This window comes from Uloborus diversus, chromosome 3 (genome assembly GCF_026930045.1).
Source record: "Uloborus diversus isolate 005 chromosome 3, Udiv.v.3.1, whole genome shotgun sequence".
In the NCBI taxonomy this organism is placed as follows: Eukaryota; Metazoa; Arthropoda; class Arachnida; order Araneae; family Uloboridae; genus Uloborus; species Uloborus diversus.
In genome coordinates this window covers 61,998,108-62,019,894 of record NC_072733.1, presented here as the reverse complement: position 1 = coordinate 62,019,894, position 21,787 = coordinate 61,998,108, and the positions used below count along the sequence as shown (strand labels likewise).

Here is a 21,787-nt window from a genome sequence, read left to right as displayed (position 1 = left end):
TTTAATTTGTTACTATTAAAGTATCTTTATCAAACTTAACACAAATGAAATACGTAGTTCAATTAAATCCTGAAATGATTCAGAATGCTTTAAGAGTTTTCTCAACTCAGTTTGGTTACGAGTAAAATCTAGAGATATATTAAAAGCATTTTATTATCAAACTCGTACAGTAGGTTTTCCTACATACCTTCAATGTTAAAGTTAATGGACTCGATCCCTTACAAAAAAATTTGAAGAAACAGCAGCAAAACCTGAAACTCTATAAGTAATGAAATATGAGCAAAAAAAATGTTCTAGAAATATCTTAAACATAAATTAGTTTTTTCACTAGACAGTATAAAAAGTTAATTGGATGGAAGTAATTTTTGAATTGTATTCTTTTTAGTTGCAACCTTCTTTAAACACTTTATCACAAGGAAGTCTGAGAAACTCTACGTTTCTGACTTGAATTGAAAATTAGGTGGAATTCTTCGATTTAAAAAAGATATTGGAAAACAAACACTGGAAACATTTGTAAATGAATTTATGACACGTTAAATCAGCACTAAAACAGTAGTTTTATCCAAAAGGGTTCACTTCTTATGCACTTATTTTAACGATATATCTTCAGTTTCTTTCATGCATACCTTCAGTTTTTTTTTATTGATTACTTTATTTTGTTCCATTTTTATAACAACAATTCGTTTATGATCAGTTTTCTTCATATTTAGAGTTTCCATGCTAGACGAACCATAAGATCAAAATAAGCATCTTCGTCTATACTTGCACTCACACCTGTATAGTAGTCCAGGAATTCCTCTTTAGTAACCTGCAAGACAAGAGAAAAAATTATTCAGGGTCAGTTAGGTCAGGGCCGACTCTAGTTGTTTTGCTGCCCTAGGCGATATTGACAAGTGCCGCCCCCCCCCATTTAATAATAATGATAATAATAATAATGTAAAATAATAATATATCAATAAAATAAAATAATAGTAAAATGCTTAAAATTAAAGTGTGTTTCTGGTTAAATTCCGAAATGGGTTATGCATGTCCAAGCACTGATACACACTTTAAATTATCTTTTTTAGCATTAAAGTAGTACGTCTTATGAAATTGAAACATATATCAGTATTTTCAAAAAGACTTTTAAATCACCTAATTTGCCGTCTCTAAATTCCCAACGATGTCTTGCATATTCAAGCACTGGTACATTCGAAATTATTTTTTTTAGCATTGAAGCTACGAATTTTACACCGCTAAAACAGATATTCATACTTAAAAAAAAAAAAAATCAACTTCTAAATTCGCCGCCCTTTAATTCTGCCGTCCTAGGCAGCCGCTTAGGTCGCCTACCCCAAGAGCCAGGCCTGAGTTGAGTTGAACGGAAACATGGGGTAGATACAAACTGTATCATGGTGATTCCACAGTCACGTGTGGGACAGCTGAGACAAAATTTTCCTTACAGTTTCATGTACAGGGTGTTCCGGTTTAACGTGCAAAAATCTCTATTTTCACAACCGTTAGTCCTAGATGCATACTTCCAATTACAAAAATGTTCGAAATCAGATGCAGAGTTAAGGTATTGAAAGTTGAAGCAAAAAAATAAACAAGTCAAAAAATACAAAATTTAACTTTTTATATGGGCCCTAGGTCCCCTAACTTATATTTAGGGAAATAGTCTCCATTGAAAATTAGTAAACACAAAAAACTTGACAACACTCTGTATATACAAATTAGTAATGAATAGAAGTTAAAAGTTTGTTGAACAAGTGAAAGTACTTGACTCGTGAGAGTTGTTAAGTTAAAAATCTATTTCGAATTTCTTTTTAAATTGGTATTTTTCAAATGAAGTTTACCGGTCACGTGTGGGACACACTTTTGGACATCTGCTTTAGAGTTCTGCTTTATTCTAGTAATATATATCCCTTCGAATCTGTTGTTGCAAATCTGTTAAATATATACTTTGCTTTCCTACTAATTAATTTTCAGTGTTAGTTTCAAGAAGAAACGAATAGTATGCCATTCCAACTTTTGCGTGTTTCCGAACGATTGTGTGGACGTCATTATTGTTTGCATACGTCACCCAAAAGGTTTTTTTTAGTTCAGTGACTTTACTTTTTCCTCTCCAGCTAGTATACAAATGAGAAGTAACTGTTTTGAAGTAGATTTGTTAGTCACATGGATGGAAAATTAAAAATTTTTAGTTATGCATTTCACCTGACCTGCTATTCTTGATGTGCAGTTTCGGTGTTTCCATTCACCACTTACATAATGGGTTAAATGTAAGCTTGTCATTTTCCCTTCTTTCTCGAAGATTTAATTTTGGTATAAATTACCTTTTTGTGTATGACATGAATTTAGCACAGTTTGATTTTTAAAATGATTTTTCTTTCTTTTATTAAATGTTCTTTCTATGTACTCTTTTTTTATTATTATTATGGTCATTCCTGCCTTTGATTCTCTTCAATTCTCATCTATATAATAGCAAATGATCGAGTAACGCTCCTGACGTCAGCAACAATGACACTCGTGCCACGGCATGATAATATGATAATATTTTTTGGTAATGTTTGACAAGAAGGGAAATGCTTTATTTCGACAAGGCTGAACTGGATCCGGTCACTTAACTGCATTACTGGTAAGACTGTCATTTTAAGATAATGAAGAAACGAAAAAGTGGTTCACAATGAGCGTTATCTACTGGAGTTTAGGGTTAATCCTTTGGAGTTAGGTTTAAAATTTCAACTTTCAAACTATCCCCAAACAGGCTTTGTTCAAATGTAGAAGCAATTTTCACCCGCCATACCTTGACGGGCGATTTTCTAGTTTGAAAATAATTTTCTCTGCAGATTTATTCATTTTTAGGATTATCCGAGGGCATTTGCCACTGAATCATTGTTGATGAAAAGAACTGCGAAGAATAGTTTTTCGTTTAAGTTATCTTCACACGTATTTGCTTAGTTCAATATTATTAATGTGTCACAAAGCGATAAGAAATGTACCATCAACGAAAAGAAACACTTTTAATTTATTAAAATAATATAATGCACGTAGTTTATAAGAATCTAATGCTTAGAAATTCTATGTACTTTTTAATTAAGAAAATAACGAAATCAATAAAACCAAATTTAACTTCTTCGTTCGGGCTATCGTTCCTAAGAATATCCATCATTTTCAAACTTAAATACACTCAGGTCAGAAACATTGAAAATAGAGCCCCAAGCATTGGATTGAAATGAAATTTAATATGCATAAAAATGCTGGTGAGAGAGACACTTGATCCGAACATCCAGGCAATTAAACAAATACAGGCTAAGAAATGAGATAAATACAGTGCTACTTCACTAGCACATTGGACCCCTTTTGCTGCAAAACATGCCGTAACACGAACCAGCATTGAGCTAATTAAACGTCTGATGTTGTCCTGAGGCAGATGGACCCCCAAATTTTGAACGGCTACTTCTAAATCTTGCACAGAGACGCACGGCGGCGTCTGGCGTTTCAGCTGATCCCATACATGCTCTATGGGGGACAAGTCGGGGGAGCGGGCTGGCCATGGAAGAGTCTCAAAAGGACGTAAAAAGTCTTAAGCAACTTTAGCTGTATGCGGGCGAGCATTATCTTGCTGGAAAATTGCCCCTGGGAGACCATTTAGGAACGTTCCTACATGTGGTTGCAGAATGTCATTAAAATAACGCTGTTCCGTTAAAGTTCTACGTACCACAGCTACAGTGGATCGGCTATCATAGGCTATGGCCTCCCAGACCATTATGCTCGCTGTTCGGGCAGTGTGTAGTGCGATAAATTGGGTTGAATGGTACCTTTCTCCAGAGCACCTCCACATCCGTTCGAGGTTTTCATCTGACCCCAAAACGAACCGGGATTCATCACTGAACACCACCTTTTGCCAGTCAGTGACGCCCTACATCGCTCTGGCTCCGCACCATTGTAGACGGAGTTGCCTATGCTTTGGTGGAAATGGGAGTACTCAAAAAGGGCTCTTGGACTGCAGATTCAGTGCCGCTAGACGTTTAGAAATAATTCGAGGAACAACTGCTACCCCTACGTCTGCTTGTATGGTGGAACGAGTCACTGCGGGATCCACGAGTGCTTGCAGAACGATCCTTTGATTATCTCTCCTCGTCGACTCCCTGGTAGCTCCAGACCCGGTTTTTTACACGTGGGTACCATCTCGTCTCCATTGCCTACAACAGTTTCTAACGGAAAACTCCTAACGATCCACCTGAGCAGCAACACGGCTCGTCGACCAGCCTGCAATTTTCATGCCGATGATCAAACCTCTCTCAAACTCGCTTAACTGTAAGAAATGCTTTCTAACTAATCGACCTGGCATCCTTCACTCATTAAGGCTCTCCAACAATCGTGATGTAATCGTACCATTTATAAATCCCTAATTATGCACTGGTTTATATAGCACCTTTTTCCTGATTGCACCGATACTGTAGAGTAAACGTCATGCGCATTGACACATCAAACTTGGATCATTTGCATATAAGATGTCACTCTTCTTATATGCAAAATTTCGCGATTGTACCTTTCTTCTTTCTTGGGGCGCTATTTTCAATGTTCCTGAGTGTAAGATAAAATAAATGTAAAAATTTAGTGATATTCAAAAAATATTCCTTTACTGTACTTTCAAATTAGGTTCTTTCATTCGCAAAGTATAGGACAAATAAAATAAATACGTGCTTCAGAAATATATATTCAGAAAGCATTATAAAAAGAAATAAACATAAGTAAGAAAGAAAAAACAATCTTAACCACTCACGATGCCATCGGGATTTCCACCAACTTCAAAATTTGCCAAAAATCTTAAGAAAAGTTCTTTTTCTGTCATCTGTCCGTTCTGATAAAATGGATGATATCGAACGTTGTAGACATCTTTAAGATCGTGGTAAGTCACGACCCCGTCTCCTGTCCTGTCCAGTTTCGCGAAGGCTTTTTCTACTATTTTTTGCCGACTTGCTGACATCTTGGGCTGCAAAAAAATTGTGGACATGAGTGATGATAATGGATTTTGGTCTTTTACACGCAATGAAAGATGTTTCTTTTTTTTCTATTTTAATAAAATACTACATTGCAGTCAGATTTTTACAAATTAAAAAAAAAAACTATTTGCTGAATACAATATTAATTTATCTAGGAATTCATTCCCCTTTCAGCTATGCCTTATTGTTTCTACAAACGACTCCTGTACCCCAGAATTGGCTTCACTTATACCCGACGCTCCAGGGGTGCCCCACCCCAAGTTCAATGGCGCAAACTCCCCCCCTCCCCCAAAAAAAAGTTTTCTCAACCCTCTTTCCCTTTTTTATTTTTTATTTCTTAGTTAATTTTTTTAATTTTATTAATTTTTTAATATTTTTTATGATTTTTTAAAATTTGTTATTTTTTTAAATTTGTTTATTTATTTTTATTTATATTATTTTAAAAGAAAAGTTGTGTGTTGCGCCAAAAACGTATACACAGTACACACACAAACTAAATAAATGAATGAATTTAAATATAAACAGAATTAAATAAAATAAAATAAAATGAATAATATAAATAAAAATAAATCAGTACATAAATTTCAATATATCAATGAATAAATTCAAATAAATAACTTTTAAAATATCCCCCCCCCCATTTTGATGGCGCAACTTGCGCTATTATAATCCCTCTCTGTGGGCATCCCTGCGACACTCTCGAATTTATGCAAACCTCTTGAGATAAAAGCAGCATCCAACGCACAACAAGCTTCCGCGAGCATGTCCATCCTTCCGGGCGGTGGTGTCTACGTCCTCTGGTTCAGGGGCCTCGAGCACGTCCTTCTTCGCGGGCGGTGACTTGTATGTGTGTGCGTGCGAGCGTACGTGTGTGTGTCATGGACGCCACCGCCTAGGAAGAGCGAATTCCAGTGGACAGTGCTGCTGGTGGAGGCAAAGGCCCAGAGTAGCCAGCGGTGCCCACCTGGGGGAGGGGGGTTATGACACAGACTGCACCATTGAAATTTTTAGGGGGGTTGTTTTGAGGGCATTTTTTCCATTTTTGGGGAGTCTCTTGCTTTTGGGGGTCTTTGTGATATTTAGGGGGGTGCGCCTTTGCCCTTGGGCAAGGGGCTGCCCCTCCAGGTGTGCCCTTAGGGCACCCCCGGAGGACAGTGTCTGCAGGGACCACTGGACGGTGAAGCTCGCTAAGGAAACGGGTCCAAAAATCATAGTAGTATCAACTTTGGTCGTGAGAGTAATAAGCAATTCGTTGAATGATTAAAAAAATGAAAAATAAATTTAAAAAGAAAACAGAAATAAAGAGAATTTATAAAACGTGCTGTTTAATGCTCAGAAATTCTTTTTGTGAAATTTATTCTTTTGAAGGAAAGATTGGTACCCAAATTATGAGTCTTAACGATGCAGTTTCAGTCTTTGTCTTTGGTGACGTCAGAGGAAGGATCGAGAGAAATCACGTGAAAAGTTTTCAAAATTAAAGGCTGAAAACGCAGTTTTTCTCTCTCTCTCTCTTGTGGTGTTAAAATGAAAAAGGGTGCAGGGTGAGGAGATATTTTTAAGATTGACGTAAAAATTGCATTATTCAATTTTTGATAACCTTGGGGAATGTTCCCACGTGATTTTTTTTTCCAAAATTGAAATCACATTTATGTTCTATGGTCATTGGGAACCGTGGCTCCTCCCGGAATTTTTCCGAAATTAAACTTTTTTAAACATAAATTTTCTACTCTTTTTGGTAACTTTAAAGAAATAGGCAAGACATAGAAGCCTAAAAAACGCAGTTTTAACTTTGAAGACCGTGAGGAAATTGAGAGGGGAAAAATAACTGCTCTCTCTCTCTCTGGAAATTGTTTGTCATTGAAGTCTGAAAAACGCAACTATAGGTTTTGATAAAGAACCTAGCTATAGAATAGCAGTTTTGTGTTTTCCAGGCAACAGTGTAGAAAAAGTAGAGGAATTGCTACCATTTGCTGCTTTTAAATTAAATGTACTACTTTTAAAACAGAACTAATTTTTAGTATTAAAAAAAAATTAACTTGCAGCGCATCAACTCTAATTGGCGTAATAAAAATTTTAATTTTGACAGAAAATTTGAAATTTACATATTTGGCATATGGCTGCAATTGCTCAGTGTGGTTCATGATAAAAACAGATTATTTGCGAATGATTCCTCGTGATTCGTCGCCTATCCTAGAATTTTTAAAGTTTAGCTCATTAGTTCGCTGATGTCTTTCTCAGTTTTAAAATATTGAACTAGAATTTTACTATGAGTTGGGTTGAGTTTTTACTTGAGTTTTAAACTATGAGGGTTATAAATTGCTATTTTTCGTGCATGCGCAGTGAAAAATCAATTGCGATAAGGACTATAGTGGATTACCTAACGAAAGTTTACTAAAGCAAAAAAGCTTAAAATCAGCTATTCAGAAGAAAGCTTGTAGCAAGCAATCTTTATCACCTACCGCTAAACAGTTTTATAAGCTGGTAGCTAAGACACGTTACAAACTACAAAAACTAAAAGTACAAAACTTAAACGAAACCATCAAAACAACAAAAACAAAGTACAAAAACTTAAAACTTTTTAATTTTTGTACACGTAACAAAGATTTAAAAGTTTATATTTCATCAAATCCATATCAAATTTGACAAATCAACTTTTGGCAAACAACCACAGGCTTAAAAAATCCAAAAAGTAGCATTGTTTCACTGTACCCCACGTTTCACTGTGCACCGATGTATATTGGGGTGGTCCTTATTTTTGAAGTTTTAGATACTTGATGCGACGCCCTTGCAATTTGTTCCACCATACAAATAAATAAGTAGTTCAAGTCAATCCATGAATGTGCCACCTGTGCCTCAAAATTCTTCTTTTTTTCATTTTTAAAGAAAAAAATGGGAAATTCTCACTTTTTTGAAAACATATTGCTCCTTTTTATATTTAAAGTAATTTCGAACTCCAACAGACGTTGTCACTTCCTAACCGACCATTCTCTCCTTTTCATTCAGTGAAATTTTAATTTTGCATGTTACAGACATGTTACACGTACATATCCAGCAATGGCCTTTTTGCCGATCAAATGCTTTAAATAATTTTTTTAGTTGTTTTAAGTTTCATAAAAGCCACCTTTGTTGTATACATCATTTGACGAGAATCGATGGTTTTTACATGTTAATCAGGCTTTAATTCGGCAATACAAAGACTTATGTGCAATGCAAATGTTTTTTTTCTACAGTAATACACACTTCTTATAGTTATTTATTTTTCATCGGAGGGGGTGAGGGGGTAGGTCCACCATTTAAGAGGGTCAGTAGAGGCATTGCCACTCTTTCCGCCTTCGAAAAATTAATGTATTTCTGTAGATTTACGCGTATTTTTTGTTGTTTTTTGATACAACATGCATGACTATATGCCCGTGCCCTTCTCTAAAAACTTGGAATATCATGCCTGGGGGGGGGGGAGATTTTTTTTCGTTTGCTTAAAGTGTAATGCGTAGTTTATTTTTTTAGCGGAAGAGGAGTATTTTTTAATTGAGATTGTATGCATCATTTTCCTTAGAACAAGAGCGTTTTTACCTTTTGCAATCAGGGTCGACGAAAGGCCATGTCAGCAATTGGGTCCCAAATTGAGACCACAAAACAACACAAACAAAATCGCACAAAAAAAGACCCGACAAAAACAGGTTTGAGTGTACTTTTCTGTGGTTAGTTTAGACATTTTACGTCTAGCATATTTTTTTTAAGATAAAATCCTGAAATTACTCACATTGGGTTCCAAGTTTTGAACAGTTGAAAAAAGAATCTCAATAATGCATCAAAATTTTTGCGCATCATTGACTTATTTCATTTTAATTTTGTAACAATTACGCAGTTAAAAACAAAAATTAATTTATTTCTCGGAGTACATAAACGAATATTCTTTCTCGAAACAGCTGTTCAAAACCCGTTTCATATTTCTCTTAAAATCAAACTGTAGAGTACACTTCCGGTACATTTTCTGTGAAATATGTCACCAGTTAAAAAAAAATCGAAAAAGTTACACAGAAATTATTTTTAACCGACTTCAAAAAGGAGGCGGTTATCAGTTCATACCGTATGTATGTTTTTTTTTCTGTTTGTCCACTCACAGCGTCTCACCTAGTGAACCGATTTTGTGATTATTTTTTTAATGGATAGGGGATGGCTCAACTTAAGTCCCATTACTTTGTTTGACCATATTTGTTTTTTAGAAAAAAAGTTATGGGCAAAAAACAATAAATTTCATTCAATTTCCCTATTAAATGATTAAATTAAAAACCCATTGTTATGAAAGTTTGGTGGCATACGACAGTAACATTAATAATAATTGTAATGATAATTTTGAATGAAGGCTTCTCTGAAGCAAGCATCAAGTTTCTTCAGGGGGATATTTCGATAATCGGGAATCTGGCACTGTCGTCTCATTTTTGGCGCAAATGATTTTATTTTGGTAACCCTGCTGATTTATAGTAACCCTATGTGAATTATCGAAATCTTCCCTTCTTCAGTGTTATTGCTCCATAGTGGGGTAAACCTAACCTGGAAGCGAGGTGACGCAGTGATTAGGATCTGCTTAGCCTTCACAATGCTACCATTAGGTTTGCCTCAACTACACACAGTAGTATTTTATCGTTATCGTCTATGCCAATAACAGATGATCGGGGCTAAGTAAGAAGATACAGGATTGCATAATAAGCAACTTAGATGCTGTGAAATGAAAATTAGTTAGGAAAACGTAATACTTAAATAGTTATCATTAAATTAACTACACATGAATTCCAGAGAGGAAGAAATATAAGTTTTTAGTGCCAATCGCTTAAAGTTTAACGCTTGTTCATAGGTTTTTTTTTTTTTAGTATGGTGCATTTTTATGAAAAAAATAAGGTGAAGTTTCGTGATGGTAACTTCTTACTATTTCTGAAATACCTACATTTACACTAAAAAGAATGAAATAAAAAAATTTTGAAAAAAAGTAGAACCGACTTCAAAATTGCTCTAAAAAGTGAAAAATAATTTTATTCTTTAAACATCATCGATAATGCTTTTAAACATAATTTTTGAAGTTGGCGCAAAAACAAAACGTAAAATCCAGTGTAACCATGCTTCGTTCATCGTTCATAATTTTTTTCAGAAAAGCATCCAAAGTTACGAACGAAGCATTTATATCGTTATTCAAATATGTTGTCAGCAATGCATAATGTATGTGATAGTGAAGAAACTGGGCCTGGTTAAATTTATAGTTGTAGTTGAGTTATGTCTGTGAATGATTTTTTCTATCGTTTTTGCGCCAACTTCAAAAATTATGTTTAAAAGCATTATCGATGATGTTTAAAGAATAAAATTATTTTTCACTTTTTAGAGCAATTTTGAAGTCGGTTCTATTTTTTTATTCAAAATTTTTTTACATTACAGTCGACTCCCGCTACAACGCGACTCAACTTACGCGAAATGGCTAATAGCGCGTAGTTTTTCACGAGCAACGAATTTTATAGTTAAAGCAAATTTCTTGCTCTCAACACGAAAGTATTTGCAAAGGAATCGTGGAGCTTTGTGTCGGCTTCGTTATCGACTGCTTAACATTGACATCGTAATGGACTTTTATACTTTTAGCATCACTGACTGCGCAAGTTCTCACACACCGCACTAGTCTAAACATCGCATTATTAGTGTGTATAAATATCCACTCCCCATTTTTCATTAATTAATTTTAAATATGAAAGGTGATGAAATATTATGGCACCTATAGGCACTCTGTTTCATTTAAAGTTTGTGAAGGTGGAAACAAAAAGTTAAAATTTGAAACTATTTAAGAAAATGTAAAGATTCTTAATACGCTTGAACAACTAAAAAGTGGATCGAAGGTATAGCACAATTAGGTATGAGTGAATCTTCCATATGTACAATTAAGAGTCAAGAAAAAGGCAATCCGTATAAGTTCAGAACTTAGTTTTAATATGAAACTCGCAGACTAGTGTCTAAGCAAAATGCAAATAGTATGAAATTTGAAGCTGCTCTTTTATTATGGATTATAGAGACCCTGAAAGAGGGGTTTACCATGGATGGAAAAGCTATAAAATTCATGCTGCATTAAAGAGTATATTGGAATAACGATCTGATTGCGCCAGCATAAATCATAATCTTAATTTTTTTTAAGTTATAAATCTGACTATAATTGTATCTAATGTACAGTACTATTACAGTGCAGCGCTTTATTATTATTACATGCTGCACGTACCGTACTTGTTTTATTTTACTTCTCTCTGGCACATTAATAATTGATTTTGTGCATCGTAACAGTATTTTATGTTGAATAATGCAGCTTTTTTAAAAATACAGTAAAAAGTAAGCTCTTTATGTAAGAAACGATAATATGTTTAAAAATGGTCTAAAACAGTTTGAGAGGTGCTTTAAACTGTCTAAAACAATTAGGTATGTTATTAAAAAAATCATATGCGTACCCTTTTCCACAACGCGAAATTTTGACTTACGCGAGGAGTCTTGGAACACATCCCTCGCGTAAGTCGGGATGTATTTCATCTAGAATTAAAGTGGTACTTGCTAATACGAAGTTCCTGAAGAATTCATATTTTATCACCATTAAAGAATTTTCAAACTTTATTGTTACCCAAATTAGTCTAAATTTGGTTAGAAATCCCGCAAGTGTATTTCAGTTATTTTAAATTTTATTTTCATAATACATGAGTTGAAAAATTATTTCTAAATGGTTTGATCTGCCATATGACCAAATATGTACCTGTATACAAGCAACAAATTTTACCAATTCAAATTTTAAATTAAAAATTCCACTTCACGGCATTTCAAAAGTCAATAAATTGTCTACCAAGATGATAATTTCATTTCCATAAGTTGGAAAAAATGCAGATACTTAACAAATTCAAAGATGATGAAGAAAGTCGGTTCTGAATATCAGAGAGAACAAATGTTTTTACCCCTCTACTTCGTGAAACTGTAAATTTTTAACCAAATCTAATTACTTTAAAAAAGTGCATATCTTTAAAATGAAAAAATGGCTTCACGAAAACTTAAAACACATTCATATTTGAAATTATCGTGCTTTCTTTTCTGTGGAAAATTCGATTATTGTACGTACAACAAAATGATAGATAATATTGCTCTGTAGGACACGTGCTCTGATCATGAATTGTCAAAAAAAGATCGTTACAACATCAGTTTCCAATTTTCTTTGCAAAATACTTGAAAACGCTGAGCACTTAATATGACCTGGCTGTCTTCCAACAGCTTGTCTGGACTAAAAAAGTATTATTTGCGGTTCGTAACGGTTCAGTCTAAATCGTTTTATAATTGGTACAACATTTAGGGCCCTTTTATTTTTAGAATATTAGAGCGTAACGTCAATTTTTAACGCTAGTAACAAAGCATCTGAAAACATGGTTATAGTACTGTTAGTGTTTTTACACTCCCTATGTTACCATTAACAATGCATTTTCTACTTAAATATTTCATTCAGATTAAAAATTGATCCTTACATGATTCGAAATGATTTTGAAATGTACAGCTAAAAGAAGGGCGTAGTAAAATATAGTAAATCCGATAGTTGAATCGATTATTGCAAAAAGGGCATAAGTCACATTTTTTTTCAAAATTAAGTTAGCTGCGGTTTTCCCATGCTTGTATGTAGAGACATCGACTAGTATAACAGGGAACTCAATTCTTGTACAACAAAGCACTTTATTTAGGGGTCACATTTTTCGTTTAGTGCAGAAAGGGCGTAAGTCCCGAACTTATGCTCTTTCTGCACTAAACGCGAAGGAAGAAATAGTAAGACGCAATGGCAAGATTATAGAAGAACTAGATTTTTTGGTGTAATGAAGTAAAAACGAATAACTCCTTTGATTTAGCATAATTTCGGTAATGGTAGGTTCGTCAGTTTGGGGGGGGGGCTTTAAAGGGGATTCGAAATCATGGAATCGGAATGAAATTCGCTAATTTCTCAGGGCGGTTTTATTAACATCACTCTAGGAACTGCGGAAAAACTGTATGCTTTCAGCGAGACATACGTTGGTCAAAATAAGAACAGCACTGCTACTTTTTCTAGAAATAACACTGAAGAAATTTAAGAAAATTGCTAATAACCTTCCTCTGAGAAGACATTCGTTTGTCCTTTGCGACCGGGAATTTTCGACAGTAGAGCGAATGTTAAACAGATATGACAGATTATAACCATGTGAAATCCAATCTCTTACCAGTGAAATCCTGAAATTACATCAAGTTTCAACGTCAAATCTGTTGAAAAAATGAAATCTGTAACTGCTTAAACAGGTGCCTTTTATTTTTTAAGAGGACTTATCTCCCAAATTGAGATTTTGGAAAAAGATTCTACTGGGCTACAGATGTTTTCAATTATCAATATTCATGATGTTTAAATATTCGATAGAACGTCAAAGGAACGGTTTCAGACTAGCTATTCCAAGAGAATATTGCAAAGAAACGTGTGTTGGCTGAATTACTTTTGCCGATATTGAGTATAAAAGGAAAATTTTCATATTGTGGAAAGAAATAACAAATATCAAGATGATTATTCAGTGCAATTTTGAACATAGTCATACTAATATGTACATCAAGCTTGATACACAAACCAAGATAAGAGAATAATAGAAAAAAAGATGTCCATGGAGGATGTATTTGATGAATATGACTATGAATATAGTTTAATACGCATGTAAAACTTTGGCTTTTTCAGTTTTTTTTTTTTTTTGAGCAATCACGAGTGCTTATTGTTCTCATTTGACTGTTTTGAATTCCTATCATTTTGTTTTCCCGCCAGCACCCTCTGCAGCACCACCGTCGACCGGCTCCTCACGATGCTGCTCCACTAGCGAAAACCGTCTCCAGGTTGCGTCAATATCCTACACTTACACGCACCTACACACACACACACTCATGCCTGCGCACAGACACAAACACACACTCCTACACACACACACACACACACACAAACACACACACATACACACACTCATGCCTGCACACAGACACAAACACACATGCATACATACATACATACACACACACACGCACCCACACACATGCGCCTACACAAACACACACACACGCTCGTGATTGCGAAAAACATAATTTGAATTCAAGATGCCAAAAATTCAAATTAATATATATATATATATATTTTTTTTTTTTTTTTGCTTTTTTCAGTTTGTTAGTTATTGTATTTTTTTTACACCAGACTTTATTATTTCACTAAAACAAGACGAGAGAAAAAGGAAAATACACGATGTATTTTTTTAAGACAATGAATTTATGATTACGGACTTCACTAATTATTTGTGTCACTTTGTAATATTATTTTTTATCATCATAAATCTGTTTGAAAATCTGTTTCACTTGATTTACATTTTTATCACTGTAAACTAGTCTTTCAGGATATTTATTGCAGAAAGGGCATAAGTCCAAATTAAAAAAAAGTATAATAATAATTAATTTCAGTGACAAAATGAAACGTAATTTAAGGTGAGGTAATCATCCTAGTTGAGGCAAGATTAGTCATAAAAATTTTCGCAGAATTTAGTTCATTTCTGAACGAAATAATCACTTTTTTTATGATTGATTCCTGAAAAGTTGCATTAGTTGGACTTACGCCCTTTCTGAAATAATCGATTCAGGTAAGCCGCACTTTTTTTTTTTTTTTTGTGGCTCTGTAAAAAAATCCTATGGTGCACAAAAATAAATTTAATCATGCTGTGTTATTTCATAGTTATGATATACTTTGTTTACTGTGGAAAAATAAATTAATTTTTAATTGATAATTTTTTAAGATTTTTTTTTCTATACTTTGATCTACAGCGGGACACCCGTATTTTCAGGGTTCCACACCGCACCCACACAGAACTTATGCCGCGCCTGGAATACGAACAGAATAAAATAATAAATACCTGAAGTATTAAGCTAAAAAAAAAAGAAATCCAATGTTTGTAGTGTTGTGAACTTGATAACGTTTGAACATTCAATTATATTTGATGATCCGTCATGGGATCCTAACCTCATTGAAAACTAAATTCTTCATCTTTTTTTTCCTTAATTTTTTACAATTTTCCAATCTCTTCTCTAAATTCGATACATTCGCATTCCTTTAAGCGGCTAAGAGTACTACCGTTTTCTTTATTATGTGCTTTGCTATCACCTAAGACTCGGTATGAGATATTTCGTTTAGGTTCTTTGCAGGTAATAACAGTTTTACACGGCTAATTCCAGGTTTCTGCATGATATAAATTGAATTCATGTATGTTGATTAGTACTTAACTCGATGAATTTGCCTCCTCTTGTGTTGTGTTCTTGGTACTAGCACTTAACTATTCGCCAATGTCCGAAACTAATGATCTTGAAGATCGTTGTGGTTAAGAAAAATAAAAAAAAAGTTCATAATACTAATTAAACCCACAAATTCTATTACAGTAAGAAAAAGTCTGCAAAAAAAAAAGCGTTTGAAAATACAAAAAAATCATTGAAATAGTAGTAATGGAGAACTTCTCGGAAACTTTACAATCGTAGATAATGATTGCTTATTTTTTTTCATTTCAAATTTCATATTTTTAGCGATATTTTTCAGTGTATCATTCGTTTCAGATAGAAATTCGAAAGTTCAGAATCTTGGATTCAATGTAAAATTTTTCTGCAAATACTAACAAAGGAAATTTGGAATTAGCGTATGAGTTTAAACTACAATAATTTTTTCCATTGTCTAATTTTTCTTCATGAATACTTTTGAGAAAAGATTCATGAATCCAAAAACATAAAATGTACCAAAATTGAACAGAATGAAAATCCGCTGATTTTCCATGTGTTTGAAACTTAAAACTATTGCTTAGATATTATATTTCATCGTAACAACTGAGTTATAAAAACATATTTTTACAACCAGCTTGAAAAAACTTCATTTCTTATTAAATATTAATATTATTATTGCTAAATCTCGCTAACAACTTTAGTATCTACCAGGTTTTTTTTTTACGTACGATATAAAATATATATATATATATAAATGTTTTTTCCTAACTGCAATAAGGTTATGTAATTGCCACTAGTCATGAAATATCCTTAGATCATTGAGAGATAGACGAAGTTTCCTATTCATTCGTATTGTATGCGTTGAATCAGGAGTAAGGGCGACAGATCTTATCTCCGGGGGAAAACATCAAATAATTTCGCCGGCGTGTACCACGTGACTACGACCTTCAGGATTTTGGCGTTTTCTTCCTATACGGCAGTTCTACGGCAGATTTTGAGAAATGTTGAACTAAATCGCATTTTTAAAAACCTAGAAAACCATGTGTTGGAATACGAAGCGGAAGAAAATCATGTTTATAAATTGACTAAATTAATTGCTAAATTCAAAATTAGATGCAGGGTTAAGATATTGAAAGTTTGAAGAAAAAATAAAAATGAGTCAAAAAATACGAAACTTAACTTTTTATACGGTCCCTAGGTCCCCTAACTAATATTTAGAGAAATAATCTCCATTGAAAACTGTTACTAACACAAAAAACTTGACATTTGTGCCACCAAAACTAAAGCAGATATTCCAGTTTAAAGTTTTAAGGAACCATACAGAAGATGGGTTTGGAAATTATCGCTCTTTCAGAAGAATGACAGGTCGTCAAAGTAAGAAAAACAAGGTATTTATATTTTTCATTGCTATTCAAAAATAAATGCTTATATCATGCCGTGATACGCAAAAGCACACTACAAAACTTCGAATAATTTGATAAATCACTCTCTATGCACACATGTATTTTTAAACACTTGTTAACCACTATATTTTCCCCCAAAAGGTGTTATTGAAGGCGATTGAAAAGTAGTGTAAGTCACAGAACGCTGCGTTTCATATCTCGGTTAATATTGGTCGTACTAATTGCAAACTTTTTGTGTTGGAATTATTTTTCAATGGAGATTATTTTCCCAAACATAAGTTAGGGGGCCTAAGGCCCGTATAAAAAGTTAAATTTTGTACTTTTTGACTCATTTTTATTTTCACTTCAAAATTTCAATATCTTAACCCTGCATCTGATTTTGAACACTTTTGCAATTGGAAGTATACATCTAGGACTAACGGTTGCGAAAATAAAGGTATTGCAGGTCAAAACGGAACACCCTGTATATACACTGGTATACAATTGCTAAGGACGGATTGCAATATCAGCGTTAGCAACCAAAAAATGAAAGGCAGGGAGTTATGGAAACTAGCACAAGTTCGGAATACGGTAAGACGTATTGTGCGTATGCAAATTTTGGTTTAACGCGTTGTTCGTCACGTGATAGCGCTGATAAGCGATAAAAAAAGTATTTGACTCGTAAAACCGTTTTTGTTCAAATGCAGAGTTGTACAAGAAAGAATCAATTGACGAACTTGCAAGTTTCGGTATGTCTTACCGACATCACTTACATGATTTTATGTGTAGTCGTATTACTGACAAAATTGAAGAAGTGCAGTAAATAGCAGATGTTGCCAAGGAGTTCGAAGTCAGCCGCAGTGTTGTTTTAAAGCTTTGGAATTCAATTCGAACCCACCGAGTGGGCCACTTTAAGCAATTTTTTTATTGAACTTAATACATTTAAATTCAGACCTAACATTTTTTTAAATGTCAAAATAAAAAAATTAAAAAAAAAAAAAACATGTAATTCGTTTACTCTATGTGAAAACAGCGTTTGGAAAGTTTTTTTCCCCCATCCTAAGCAGGGACCAAAGTAAATAGCCGAAGTTCACACGTGCGAATGCTTTCCTCTCTTATGAACTTTCTCTCTAGTATTTAGAGCTCTGGAGGCCATGCAGGGGCGTGCAGAGGGGGAGGGGAGAGTAGGCACTTGTTGGCCCGGACCCGAGCCTGAATTAGGCCGAAGATTTTGGAATTAGAGGTGAAATGTATGTAGACATAATGTAAAACAATATGGAGGGGGGGGGGCGCAAAAGTCATTTGTGACGAGCCCGAAAAATTCTGTGCACACCCTTGGAGCCATGGCTCCCCTATTAATGAAACCGGAGGAGGGCAGAGAAACTGGGTTCCGACGCTGCCTGAAAAAGGACCCGGGACGGAAAAAAACCGTCAAAAACTTGTATTTTTACGTCTGTTAACAAAAATTGAAGGGAATTTCACCATTAGACAAAGCGGCTCCAGCCCTGCTATAAATGCGTGGGCCATGCTTTGGGGTGTTGATACATGAGCAGAATCATGCACGAGGGGGATTGGGGAGGGAGAAGGGACACCTGTTGGCCCGGTTCCGTAGGGGTAAACAAGATTGAGGGGGCCCAGTAAAAGTCATTTATGACGGGCCCCAAAACTTCTGTGCACGCCCCTGGTATTCACTGGTTGTTATAGATTCAACTAAATGCTGTCAGTTGGCAATATATTTCATTGATCTATTGTAAATTATCGCTATACAAGTATTTCGATCTCAGAATCGCATACCACAAAGCAAGTCTGGGCTACGATAAACTGAATCTGAAGCAGGACAATATTTCGACTTAGAAGAGAGAGCTCTTGATCATAGGCGGATTTAGGATCGAATTCCAAGGGGCGGCAAGGTTTATATTTTCTTTCTTTCTTTCTTTTTTTTTTTTTGAGCAACATATTAGTAATAATCGGGGCCAGATTTCTTAAGGTATTTCAGGTATGAGGTCCCTTTGTAGTCCTAAAATCACGAACGAGTCTTAAGCCTTCAATTGAGAACTTCGATGCAACAACCAGTTTAGCCCAAATTTTTTTTTAAAAAAATTATTTTTGCGTGTGGGAGAATATAGAAGTTCTTACTGGTGCAACAGGACACAAATTTTTGATCAGACCTCTGCTTTCTTGTAAATAATGTGGGAAAGATATTAATTTAATGGCCTTTCTGCCGGGCACTGATGCTATTTGATGGTCTTACCGAAAATGAGTGAGTTTGGAATTATGCATCAAGGCCTTCAATTTTTTTTTCAGATTTAAATATCGAAAAATGAACCTTCTCCATTGAACCTTCGCCATTCCCTTAAAGTCACTAAAGATAGCTTAAAATTTCGCTTTTTGAAATTTTCGTGGGAGAGCTCTGTAAACTTTTTTTCTGCACCTAAAATTTGTTTCAGTTTCAGAAAAAAAATGCCCAGAAGGAACTAGTGTTTCCCCCAGACTAAAAAAAGGCAGTGCGCTTTCAGGTAAAAGGATACTTTTTAAGAGAAGTTTTGTAAAACACAAAAGGTGCTTCTTTTACCTTTTGGTTTTCTAGGTACATACAAACTTAAGCGTTTTCGATAGTAATTATTTTTCAAATATTGAAAAGCTTTTGATGTTTAGTTTTAAAGGTGACACAAAAAAGATTCTGATGTATTCTAATCATATTCTTGTGGATAAGTTATTGAAACAAGAAAGTGACGTTTCAAGGACAGGCTTGTATGAAGCTTTACCTTTCGCTTTTGGGAAGTTTTGTTTAAAGTTTTAAGGGGCAAGAGGGGTTGACTAAGTTAAGGGTCAAAGGTTAGCTTAAAAGCTGAAGAGCACGGCGCCCTCCTAAAAATTTTGGGGGAAACACTCGGGAAACCTGTCCCCTTTTCTTTTGAGGTCTTCAAACACATTAGATTATATTTTTAAATTTTCAGTGAAGAAAAATTCCGAAGCAGAGTCGCCGGATTCCCCGTAGAAACTAAATGTAGTTTTAAATTGGATAGAGTTTACTTCAGTTTTTTAATGCTTCCAAATGAGAGCACTAAGCCTCCTCTTCTCTGAAACGTGACCAATGATAGTTTTGCGTTTTTTAATAGTTCAAGGTTGAAACGGTTTCGTAGAAAGCTCCCGATACTTCTCTGTTCCATTAATTTTTACCAAGCGTAACCTAAAATTACATTTCTAAAACTTCCCATTTCGGAGAATTTCTGGGAAAAGCCCCCGACATTCTATTGTAAACAAAGACAGACAAAATGAAGAATTCAATGTTGAAAAATAAGTAAAGAAAACAAATAGTGGGGGAACCCCTTCTTTTAGCTCTCCTCAAAGTAACCGAAAATTGTAAATTTGCGGTTTTCGACATCAACTTTCAAAATATCGTTTTGAAGGGAACTAGAACCCCTTGTCCCGATTCTTTTCTCTTTATGCTTACATAGATCAATGAATTTCGAAAAATTTCCGGGGGAATTTACCTGATCGTGTTACCCTTTCCTCGTGTAATTCCTATTGTTAACTCGAAACATATTTAACTTGTTGCAGGTACGGAACATTTGATTCAATGTCCTTGATTCTTACTTCATCATTATTTTGCTGAATTTAAACTAGAGAGACAACTCTAAACTTCAACAAAACAATTAAAAACAAATTAAAAGCATGGTTAGTTTACATACGCGTGAAGAAAATGAAAACCAAGTCCTGACTACCACAACACTGGCAGTTTTATTCATAAGGCAACACTGTTGCCACACCAAAAGTAAAGCCATTAGAAAAATCGAACAAGGTTAATTTACATAAACATTAAATAAACATTAGTAATTAATCATGAACACAAAACATTGAGAATATTCTATTATTCAAATTCTCTATTTTCAGTTCCAACATACTCCCCACTTTGAGTTGGTGGCAAACAACTCAAAACATACAAAGGACGAAGAAACAAATCCAACTTGTTTGAATTGATCAAAGAGATGCATTTTTTGATATTCTCCTCCGAGATTAGTTCTCCTGTTTTCATTTCCAAAGAAAAAACCCGCTGGATAGGCCGAGTAGTTATCCCAGACTGTGTTTCGAGTTTAACGGTTCGAATTTTCCCGTCGCGCCCTGAAATTAACTCAACTACTCTAGCCAAAGGCCAATATAAACGTTTCTTGAAGTCATCCCCAATCTAAACTATTTCATTTAATTCGAGTTTTTTACTGCTTTCATTCTGTTTACTTTTATGAACTAACTGACTGAGATATTCTCTTCGAAATCGTCCCTTTAAATCCCCTAAAAGTTTAGCCCGGTATCTGATTCGTTTTACTAAATGTTTGCTGTCTATTTCATCCAAATCTCTAACATCGGAACTACGATTTTCAGTCAGGAACATAGATGGAGTTAATGGAATTAAATCTTGAGAATTTTCCCCAACGTAAGTTAAAGGCCGTGAATTGATTACCGCTTCGCACTCGCATAAAACAGTTTCTAACTCTTCATAGGATAAAACTGAATTTCCCAGAGTACGTCTCAACAGTTCCTTGACTAGCCTAACCAATCTTTCCCACCAGCCTCCCCACCAAGCAGCTGTGGGCGGAATAAACTTCCAAAATATTCTCAACGTGTTACTTTCCCTTTGAATTTTCTCCCAATCTAAATTTGAAAATTCATTAAAAGCTCCTCTAAAATTAGTTCCGTTATCAGAATAAATTGTTCTTGGCCTTCCCCTCCTACTAATAAATCTCCTCAAAACCAATAAAAACGTTTCCGTCGATAACGAACTTACAAGCTCGAGATGAATCCCTCTATAGACGGCACACGTGAACAACACAATCCAAACTTTTAGACCAGATTTTAAAAACAGCGGACCTGCCAAATCAATTCCCACAATTTGAAAAACAGCACAATCCTCTATTCGATCTGCTGGCAGTGTTGTAGGTTCACACGGCATTGACCTAGCTTTAAACCTTTGACATTTAGCACAATTACGCAAAACCACTACGAATAGTTCTACGAGCTTTAAGAATCCAGAACTTCTCTCTCAAAATACATTGCATCATTTGAATTCCTGCATGACAATTTTTCCTATGGGTATATTCAATTAGCATTTTTGTAAAAGTACAATTA

The 21,787-nt window shown here is 34.7% G+C and overlaps 1 protein-coding gene across 2 annotated transcripts in view; it reads right to left on the bottom strand.

The window, feature by feature from the left end:
• Positions 1–250: 250 nt before the first annotated feature.
• The window catches only part of LOC129219317 (calcyphosin-like protein), a 147,884-nt gene continuing 126,347 nt past the window's right edge, over positions 251–21,787 (bottom strand). For both annotated transcript variants that reach the window (XM_054853667.1, XM_054853668.1), the window contains exons 4-5: positions 4,769–4,978; positions 251–808 (exon numbers count right to left, since the gene is read on the bottom strand). In XM_054853667.1, coding sequence (XP_054709642.1) covers positions 707–808; positions 4,769–4,978 — 312 coding nt within the window. In that variant the 3' untranslated portion in view covers positions 251–706. The remainder of the gene's footprint in view (positions 809–4,768; positions 4,979–21,787) is intronic.